Source organism: Falco rusticolus, chromosome 10 (assembly GCF_015220075.1).
Source record: "Falco rusticolus isolate bFalRus1 chromosome 10, bFalRus1.pri, whole genome shotgun sequence".
NCBI lineage: Eukaryota > Metazoa > Chordata > Aves > Falconiformes > Falconidae > Falco > Falco rusticolus.
In genome coordinates this window covers 22,697,433-22,708,041 of record NC_051196.1, presented here as the reverse complement: position 1 = coordinate 22,708,041, position 10,609 = coordinate 22,697,433, and the positions used below count along the sequence as shown (strand labels likewise).

The following is a 10,609-nucleotide window of genomic DNA, read 5'->3' as shown; positions in this document are numbered from 1 at the left end:
CTTCCCTCTCTCGGATGCTGATGGCCCAAGGAAACACAGCAAGGGAAGTGCATTAGGAGTGAAGATTATTTGAAGATAATGAGGTGCTAGAGAATTTCCTGGGGTGCAGGCAGACTCTCCATTGGTGGTGTTCCCAGGAACAGGCAGCTCTCAAAAATCGTTAAGGCAGAGTTAACCACACAGCCCGTGCCAAGCTCAGACCCATCCTGAGCCCAACCTTTTCGGTCCCCTGCAGCCCCATATGTGGTTCTGCACATTCCCAACCCTGGGCACTGCAGCCCTGAGCTGCCGTGTCCCCATTTAACAGTGGCACTGGGTGATTTCAGCTCAGCTCATGGAGCCCAGTGCTCTGCCCCACACAGCCAGATGCAAACCTCTGCACCAGGCGAGCTGGGCTGTTCCCAACTCATTACGCATGTTGAAATGCAGCCGATGCCTGTTCAAGCAGGTGTGCAGCTTTCCCGCTCTGTACAGCCCCCATCATGTGCTTACCAATGGCTGCAGTGCACCCAGGCATGCACCTCCTTTCTTTGAAAAAAAAAAATAAAAATCTACACAGGAGAGAAGTAGGGCCAGGATTTCAAAGGGCCTGCACTCACATGGCTACCCTCCTCCCTGCTCCCATCAAGGTAGAGGGGGAAGTTTTCCTCCACCGCTGAGCATGGGACCCTGTGCATCCCAGGCTGCTCAGGAGCACGGCACGGGGTCCCACGCTCAGCGGTGAAGGCCGTGACTATCCCTGCTTCTTCCCAACCTCGCTGAGCCCATGCATATGGCTTGACTGGAGCTGGTTCGCACCGACCACTCTCCCTGGGTCCCTGCATGATGCAACTCACACTCCCAGAGGCCCTGGGCACCTCCTGCCATTTGCATCGGTGGCTGGAGAGGGGCCCGGCTCCGAGTCTTGTATGCACGGCATGAGCCCTCCTGCCTGCCTTCTGCAGCTGCAAAAACCTGCAGGGCCACAACCAGTTCCTGACAGGAGCAAAGGCCTTTGGCTGGTTCAGTCTGAATCAGGAGATGCCCATGTGCTGCAGCAGTTTGGCTTGATCAAGTAACTCAAAGCCCCCATGGGAGCATGCAGGGCCAGCTGGCTGGGGATGTTAGGAGGATCAAGTAGGTCCCACAGGCAACCCCACCATAAAATCAGAGTCACAATGCCGCCTGCGAACACAGACAAGAATATCCACTGCTGGCTGTTAAACCCATGGACGCGACCATTCAGCTGGCCCATGGCTGCATGTCCCCAGCCTGGGGACATATCCCTCCTGCTGCTCCTCTAGCACCTGCTTTGGGATGCCGAGCCCAGAAGGAGTCCTGGATGCTGCTGTGAGCCACCCCAGCAATGTGCAATGGCAGGAACAAAAATGAAGGTGAAAGCATGGGGAGCAAGCTGCCAGCCCAGCTCAGGCAGTGTGCAGGCAGGGGTTCAGCCCTGCCAGACACCCCTTTCCCTCTTCAACAGCCTTGACCCCGTGCATCAAGGTGGCTCCAGGGGAAAAACTCCCACCAGCATCCCTTTGGGAAGGGGCTGCTCCATGGAGAGTCCAGGGGCTGAGCCGGGCTGGAAAGGAGCTGAAGTGCCACTGTGGGAAGGCAGAACCAAGGGGCTGCTTCTCTGCTTTGTCTTCCAAATTGCTCAAAGGCTGGGGGGTCTGGGTGAGCACATGGTGTGGGGCACAGGGCATGGGGTACAGGGCACAAGGCATGGGGTTCAGTGGCTGCCCAAGCGAGGGGCACCTCGAGGACTGTCTAACCTGAGAATGGTGAAACATAAGGGTCAATCTCAGGTTCGTCAGCCCATGAGATGTCTTCTCCAGAGCAAGGATGGGCAGCGCTGGCCCCCACCAACACCCCACAGCCACCCCCTCCACCTGCCACATGGGGATGCACGGCGGGGAGCAGAGGGGCACCACAGCTTGGTCTGCCGCCTTTCCCCGATACACACATGAGCCCTAGCACGGCTGTTTGTGATGGTGGGGAAGGACTGGGGTGGGTGCCTGCCAGCCCCCAAGGAGCAAAGGGAGGAAAGTGGCCGGCAAATCCTACCCATTCCCTAGGAGAAGCTGCTGGAAGTTCGGCCACGCTTTAGTTCCAAAGCTGTCATGGTCGGTGAAACAGCAGCTGCCGCGTGCAACTTGCTGTTCACGAGACAGAAGGCTCTGAGAGTTAAAAGCGCCTAATTAGGAACCTCTCTGACTCCCACCAGCTGCGAGGCCGCCGGATCCATGCCTCTGCGAGCCAATAAGCGCAGCTGAGGGGTGAATTTGGCATCCTTGAAAGCATCATTAACACGTCGCTCCTCGCACTCCTGACTAAAGGAAGAGACAGTGACATCCCTAAAAGTGACGATAATAAATCCCCAGGCAGCATGCGGGGCCCTTCAGTGCTGAATGTGTCAGTAATTTATGAAGGGAGCAGGAAAAAAGATACTATTTTTTAAAAAAATTTCCAAGTTGAGCTTCCTAAATAAAACACAAGGACAAGACGCACTTGTTGGATTCACTGACTTTTCTACAATTAAATGACTAATCCTAAAGCACATGAACTGAAAGAAAAAACAGTCTAAAGCATTAGCAGCCCTAGTGCTGGCCGTGGGGGTCACAGATGAACGGAGCTGCATCTCCCCATGTCTGCACCTGGCTGTGAGGTTGTCAGTGCAGGAGCAGCTCTCTCTGCCCAGAGCCACTGGCTCGCTTCTCCCGAGCCAGGGTGGCCCCCAAAGCCCCACAGGTGACGTTCCAGGCATCAGCCCCTCCTGCTGCAGCTCTCCCCCTGCAGCCCCTGGCCCTCCTGAGTGCTGTTTCTGCAGAGCAGCCCTAGGACATGGGGCAAAAAGAGTTTTGCAGAGAGAGCCCAGCCCCACTTGCAGGGGGCAGCCAAAATCGCTGCTGTTGGGACCCCCGGGCATGGGCTGCCCCTAAGACCGAGGGCTCCCTGGCTGTCGGTGCCTGGCTCTGCCACCTCAACTCCCGCAGCTCTGAGACATCTGGGGTCACTTATCCTCGTGCTTGGCTTGTGTAAAAATAAGCTGCAGATTCACTTGCATGTGTTATACCAATGCTGCCCCATGACAGAGAGCAGCTGGACAGGCAGGGGAGCACCAGGCAGGCAGGGGAGCAGCTGGGTTGGCAGGGCAGCACCAGCATGCGCTAAGTCCTGACCCAGCTTCAAGAAGACTTAAAACCATGCCAGGACCCCCACAAGTCAGCTCCATTCCCCTGTGCTGGCACTCCCCGGGGCCAGGGCTCCTGTCACTGGTGGAGCCATTCCCCTCTCCTGATGGGATTTGGGGGGTCACATTTGCCCACAGCTCCCAGCAGGTTGGGCAGATGCCCAGGGAACTGTGGGCAGGGCAGCAGGAGCCCGCATCCAAGGGCTCCTGCAGCGCGGCGGGGACCGGCTCAGTGCCTGGCACAGCTGCGGCACGGGGTCAGGCTTTGGGGCACAGAGGGAAAAGCAGGCTCAGGTGGAGCGCTGGAAATTACAGCTGTTCTCGATGATTCAGTAAAGAAAAGGACTTACAAAATACACCACGCACAAAGCAAGTGGGAGGCAGATGCTACCCGCTCCTGCCTGCCCGAAGGCCACTTTGCTTCTGCTAGGAGTTGAGAGGGTGTGGGGGGACCCCCAGCTCACCTCCCCCCCAAATCCCCTTCACCCTTTCCAGTGACCCTCCAGAAAGCAGCAAAGCCTATGTTTTTTGGGTGGCTCTTGACCTGCGGGAGGACGTGGGGTTCTTGCTATTCATTCAAGTTCTATTTAATGTGGGTTGCTTTGTTTTTTTCCCCTTCTCTTGAAATGTTTATTTCTCATGAGGGAATTTTAGTTTTAGAGACAGCAGCACTTTTGCAAGATGAAGTGATTGCTGAGCTCCAAGTGCCGAATAATGAAAGCTCCAGCAGGGAGGGAGGAAAAGGCAAATGAATCACATGCATGAATCCCTTGGACCCCGATTTGCACCCAGAGGTGTGCGTCTGCTGGGCGATCAGGCCAGGGAAGGAGCGTGCCTTTTTTGCTTCACCAAAGGTGCTCCAGAAACACATTTACGCTTCTGAAGTGAAGTTTTCATCTGCACAACACTAGATGAATCACTCGGAGGAGCTGGGGAAGGTGTCGGGGCTGCCTTTGCTGGGCAACTTCCAAAGGAGCTGCGGTCACCAGTGGGGAAAACCTTCCCTGTGAAACAAAGTGGTGCAGAGCTCCGGGCTGATCCCATGCGTGTACCCCACACGGCATGCATGGCCCTGCGGGGGGTGGGGGGCTCCGTGGGGGTTTCCAGGGGACTGAGTGTGAATTTGTGGCAGAGTGCTTGGAAACACGTCCCAGTGGGATGCGGGAACGAGGGTTTGGTCCTGTTGCACCATCGTTGTACACGGTGGGTCTGTTATGCACACACACACCCACACACACACCCACACACACCCCCTCTGACCCCTCCTGGAACCCCCTTATCTCCTGAACACCCCCACCCCTCTGACACACAGAGAAACCCCCTTGAACCATCTGTGCCCACTTGCTTACACACCCTGCACACCTCCCACCCCCCATGTCCCCCCCGATAGCTCCAAAACACCTCCCTCACCCCACCATACCCTGTGTACCCCCAGATTCTCTCCACATGCCCATGAACCCCGCATCCCCCACCAGACTCCTACCCTTGCACCCCCCGGATCCCTGTGTCACCCCAGACTCTCCTCCTGTGATCCCCATGTCCCCCCAGACACCCACGCCCCACGATCCCCCATGTTCCCCTTAGACTCTCCCCTGGTACTCCATGTCACCCTAAACTCCCCCCCCAATCCCCTGTGTCCCCCAGACTCACCCCTCACGACCCCCGGTGTCCCCCAGACCCTCCCCACAGTCCCCGTGTCCCACCCCAGACTCTCCCCCTGATCCTCCATGTCATCCCAGACTCTCCCCCCAGGTCCCCCGTGTCCCTCAGACCCTCCCCCGATCCCCCGTGTCCCCCAGACCCTCCCCCCAGCATCCCCTGTGTCCCCCAGACCCTTCCCACGATCCCCGTGTCCCACCCCAGACTCTCCCCCTGATCCTCCATGTCATCCCAGACTCTCCCCCCAGGTCCCCCGTGTCCCCCCGACACTCCCCCTGATCCCCCGTGTCCCCCCAGACCCTCCCCCCAGGTCCCCCGTGTCCCCCAGACACTCCCCCTGATCCCCCGTGTCCCCCCAGACCCTCCCCCCACTATCCCCCGTGTCCCCCAGACACTCCCCCTGATCCCCCGTGTCCCCCCAGACCCTCCCCCCAGGTCCCCCGTGTCCCCCAGACACTCCCCCTGATCCCCCGTGTCCCCCCAGACCCTCCCCCCACTATCCCCCGTGTCCCCCAGACACTCCCCCTGATCCCCCGTGTCCCCCCAGACCCTCCCCCCACTATCCCCCGTGTCCCCCAGACACTCCCCCTGATCCCCCCCGTCCCCCAGACCCTCCCCCCACGGTCCCGGTGTCCGCCGGGCTCCCCCCACCCCCGCGGCCGTTCAGCACCGCGGACAGCTCCCGCCACCCCGCGCCGCGTCACGGGGCCCCGCGCCGCCCGGTATAGCGCGGTCACGTGAGTCCCGCCGCCGCCCCTATATAGCGCGGTGGCGGGCGGGCGGCGCGGCGCGGTGCGTCTTGCCGGGCGGAGCGGCGGCGAGCGGTGAGCGCGGCCGGGGACCCAGGACAGGGAACCCCCGGGAGGTGTCCGGTCCTGGGGGTATGAGGGTCTCATGACGGGGTTGGAGGGTCCCAGGTCCCGGGGGTCCCGTCCCAGCTTCTGTGGGTGTCGCATGCTCGGGGGAAGACCCGGTCCAAGGTGGGGGGGCTGTCCCACTCGGGAGCAGGGGTGTCCCATACCTGGGGGGGGGGGTTCCAGCGCCCGGGTGTCCTGTTCCAGGGACTTGAGGGAGGGAGGGGTCTCCATCTGTGGGGGGTAGGGGTCCCGTCCCGGGGAGGTTCTATCCCCAGGGGTCTTACCCTTGGGGCGGGGGACTCCCATGGTGTGAAGCCTGTCGGGTGCCCCCTGACTGCAGCGGAGGGGTGCGGGGGGCTGGGGTGGGGGGGCTCTTGCAGGCATCTGGCCCCGGAGCGGCTGCGATGCGGATCAGGATGATTTCGGCTGCCTCCGTCCTCGTCCTGCTCTTCCTGCCCTCGGAGACCTGCTCGCCCCTGCAGTGGCCCCGCGGCCCGTCCCGCAGGCTGACCCTGGTCCCCCAGCCCATCTGGGAGCCCTGGCCGGGAACCCCACCATCCCCGGTCCCTGCTGCCGGCCCCCTGCCCCAAAGACTGTGCCAGCCCCGTGGGGCAGAGCCCACCCCGGCCCCCCGCAGCGCACGGGGGCTGCAAACCGGCAAGAGGCGAGATGGCAAACCCAACTCGCTGGATCTTACCTTCCACCTCCTGCGCGAGTTCCTGGAGATGTCCCGGGAGGAGAGACTGGCCCAGAAGGCGCTCAGCAATAAGCTCTTGCTGCAGAGTATAGGAAAATGAGGGAGGGTCATGGGGGGGAATGAAGGAGACCGACCCCATAGTGAGCAGCCATGGCAGAGCAGAGAAGAGGGGGGGATGCTGCTGCCCAACCAGGGGCTGGAGCCGTGCCCAGGGAGCCCCCCATTGCCCAGCGGGGTTCCAATTGCTGCGTCCTGCGTGTTGCTCTTGCTGTTGTGCATTAAAGTCGCCCTCGCACCTGCCGTGCTCTTGCATCCTACGTGGGGCTGGTAAAGGTGACCCTTTCCTCTGCTCCCTTTTGGGGTGGGGGTGGGGGCGGGGGTAATCCTTGATTTTGAGCCCTCTGGATCTGTCCCCTTTGCAGACACAGGGTTTGGGAATGCTTTGACATATCAGTGTTGCAGCAGTCACAGGTAGTGAGCACCCCTTCCCCTCCCAGAGCTGCTCAGTCCCTAGCACCACCCTTGGACCCAAACCAGGTCTCCCCAAAACCACCGGAGCAATCCCAGATGCATCCCTACATGAAAGGTGCAAGCACAAAGTGCTCTGAGTGTGCAGCTCGTGCCTCTCGGGTGGGAGAAGCAGAAGCTGCGCCATTCGGCAGCCATGGGAGCACAGGATGAACACGTGTGCACATGCATGCATGTGAAAACACACGCATTTCACATGAAAACATGTGAAAACCCACCATCAGCTGCACAATAAGAAGTGCGGTTGCACAAACAGCTCTCGGCACCAGGACAGGGCCGTGCGTGCTGCGGAGGGGCTTGTGGTCATTGCTGCAGGAGGGTCTCGAGTTGGTTGGGCTGTGGCATTGGTGACTGTGTCCCACCACAGCCCGTTGGCATCACCCGTGAGTGATTGGCATCACCCGTGAGCCCATCGCCATCGTCTACAAGCCCATTGCCATCACCCATGTAGCCAGGCACCAGCATCCCCCAGGGACCTGAAGGTCCCTCATCCTCCTCCCAGGGCTGTGCTAGCACCAGCTCTGATGCCGACAACCAAAGTATCCTGGAGAGCAGCCTTGGGTCTCAAAGCAGGTTCAATCTTCCCTGAAGCTGGTGGTTACATGGGATGGAGCTTCTCCTCGCACTGCTGATGCACTGCAGTGGCATTTTGGGCTGGGCTGGGCTGGTGGGGGTTTCTGCCAAGGTGCATTTTCTCTCATTATGAAAAAAAGGTAACGGAGACCAGAGGCAACCGCACACAGCCTGGGGCAGCCAGAGCGGCTCAGGAGCACCTTTAACCCTCTCCAGAAAGCTGGGACCTCGCTGAGCAGGATGGGGGTCAGCTGAGGCTCCTGACCTGGCAGGAGGAAGATGAGGAGGAGGATTTCTGCTGCTTGCAGGGTGCTGGCTGCCAGCAGCAGCCTAAGGCAGGACAAGCGCTCAGGGGGCAGCCTGGGACACGAGTGGGGGGACAGCTGGGTGTGTGGGTCCATCCCAGGGGGGCTGTATGGGACGTTTCTCTCTGGGACACTGCATGGGGACAGTGGCTTGGCAGATGCTGGTGGCTCCCAGTGCCCGGGGGATCCGGCCCCATCCCTGGGTGCCGGCCAGCTGGGGCCAGAGCAGCCACATGTCCTGCAGCCGCAGAGCCCTCCCAGGGCTTTTCCTCCTCCAGCTCTGCCGCGAATGGCTCCAAAAACCGCCGCGTCCTGGCCTCGCAGCACATCTGCGCCTTTCGGAGCCACAGCTGGTGGCTCAGGACAAGGTTTACAGAAGCCTGAGCCTGTGGCTCCTGGAGGAAGATGAGCATCCGTCTAAGAGATTTCCTGACTGCATCAAGCAGCAAGAGCATCACAGCCCCCACCAAGGGGTCCTGGCCCCCTCCCTCCTCACACTGTGTGCACTGGGGCACAGACCCCCCCAGCACCTCAGTCCCCCTCCCCAAACGCAGCCCCGTGCCCAGAGCGGCCGTTCCCACGGCAGGCTGTGCCCGTGCTGCCGGTGTGGGCTGTGCTACAGCACTGGGGCAAGACGGAGCTGAGCTGGGCTTGGGGAAGGCTCCTGGGCATGGCCCATGGTGGTGGGGTGTTTGCTCTGCCACATCCCCTGAGAGAAGGGTGAAAAGTGTCCTGGGATGGTGCACAGAGCCCACTGCAAACTGTGGGTCCTCGGTGTCCCCTCCCCACGGCCAGCCTATCCCTGGGTGACCGACTGGGTTGGGGACAGACAGAGAAGACCTCTGGCACCCCAGGGACATGAGGGAGGGGACAGTAAGGGATTGGTGACTGGTTAGGACAGAAATCAAAAGATCGGACCGTGCCAAGATGGGCGCAGGGGAGAGGTGCCACAGCAGAGTGACGCCGGCGAGGGCCACGTCCCCAAACGGAACAGCTTTGCCTTGGCTTTGTGAGCCCAGCCCAGGCCCTGCACCCGGGCCTGGCTTTCCCCAGGGATTTTCTGCCCCAGCAGCAATTTTCGTTTGCCCGGCAGTGCCTTTTCCAGGTGAGGCCACAGCAGCTGGCAGTCCATGAGCCAAACACCGGCTTTCAGTGAGAGACCGCTCCAGCCCTGGCTCCACATCGTGGCGTCCTCGCCCCTGCCCAGCCACCCTCCCTGGTGACCCTGTGCTTCCCTGGCCTCTCCGGCTGGCCTATGTGTGCCGAACTTCACTGCCACAGTCCCTAAGAGTGTGATTCCCAAGTTGTGCCGGACGGGATGAGCCGAGGACACGCTGCTGGCAGGCAGGCAGAGGCAGGACATCACTCAGCTGCTGGCACACGGGCAGAGCATCCTTCAGCCGCCAGCCCAGGGACCGCCGTTTGCCTTTAGCATTTCAAAGTGACGGGAAATCGAAGGTTCGCAGGCCGCAGCAGTCCCAGCGGTGGGAGCAAACAGCCCCGCTGCGCTGCGGGTGAGAGCCAGGAGCCTGCCCACAGCGAAGGGCCACGGGCGGGTGCCAGGTCTTGTCCCGAGTTGGGGTGAAGATGAAGTGGCCCATGATGCAAACCCCGAAGCGACAGGTAAAGGGGTTTAATTTGTTACAAGGGGGAAACAATCAATGAAAAGTAACCAAAAGTCCCAATATAAATAAAATAAAATAAATACATAACCAGAAGAAAATGGCATTTTATCTAAAGAGCCAGCCCCCAGCTTGCTCCCCCAGCACCCCGAGGGCAGTGCAGCCACGAGGTGCCCGATGACGGGACCCCTTTTCCCAGAAGGCAGCCGGAATGGTCTCTGCTGATGTGTCCAACCTCAGGCTGCCAGCGGGAGCGTTGCCCTCTGTGCCCTGCCCATGCCGTGCCGGGTGTTCCCAGCCACAGGTGACCCACCGCAGGGCACGGTGCGATGGGGGCCCGTCCTCGGCTGTCAGCACAGCTGCCCAGGGTCACCGAGGTGCCCTGTCGTGGTGGCTCCGGGACATGGCCCAGCTTTGGTGCGAGGGGCGGGAGGTGGGAGGCAGCTCCCCCGGGATCCCGTCCTGCTGGGCAAGGGCTGGAGGGGGACCGGGCACAACCACAGCTGTGCCCACGTCGAGTCCCGCCAGGGAGCAGAGGCCAAGCTGGAACCGCCGGGTTTGTCCTTCCCTCCTCCCGGCAGATTTCCACCAAACACAGAATTTACCTTCCCAGAATGCGTGATCCCTGGGAAGCCAGTGTGGGTGACAGAAGCTGCTGGTGCCACCATGCAGGAAGGGCAGCCACCACCCGCGACCAGCAGGGCTTGGGGACGAGTCTTGTAGCAGCCTTCGCACATCTTTTCCTTTTGTTCTGTCTCTCCCACCAGCAACACCAGGAGAACACCCCATCCCCAACACCGCGACCTGCAAGAAAGGCCATTCCTGCTGCAACCACGGCAGCCCGAGCAGCCAGCCCCTGCCCTGCGGCCGGGCGATGGATGGTTCCTCGCGCCACCTGGCAGCTCGGAACTTGTCCTTACACCCCAAATACCTGCCACGGTCCGGCATCATATAAAGGTCTTTGGCCTTTAACATTCAAAACACAGCAGGGAGCCGGCGGTGGTGCGAGGGGGCAGCAGGCGCCGTGCAGCCCCTGCCCCAGGGACCCCGCACCCATCCATGGCTGGGGAGCCACCGCGCACCATGACGTGTCCGTCCGGGGACAGCAGGAGAAAGACCTGTCCCACATCCCACCTACCCGTGTCCCTCGGTCACGCAGGTCCCTCCTCTAGTAACAAGGAAAGAAGCCGATG

At 61.0% G+C, this 10,609-nt stretch overlaps 1 protein-coding gene across 1 annotated transcript; it reads left to right on the top strand.

Annotated features, from left to right (window-relative positions):
- Positions 1-6,062: 6,062 nt before the first annotated feature.
- LOC119155160 (corticoliberin-like) lies at positions 6,063-6,632 on the top strand. Its single transcript, XM_037403429.1, has one exon. It carries the CDS (start codon positions 6,096-6,098, stop codon positions 6,486-6,488), a length of 393 nt encoding a protein of 130 aa, XP_037259326.1. The 5' UTR covers positions 6,063-6,095; the 3' UTR covers positions 6,489-6,632.
- The last annotated feature ends 3,977 nt before the right edge of the window (positions 6,633-10,609 follow it).

Coding starts and splice junctions, on each gene's coding strand:
- LOC119155160 (XM_037403429.1), top strand. CDS start 6,096: ATGCGGATCAGGATGATTTCGGCTGCCTCCGTCCTCGTCCTGCTCTTC.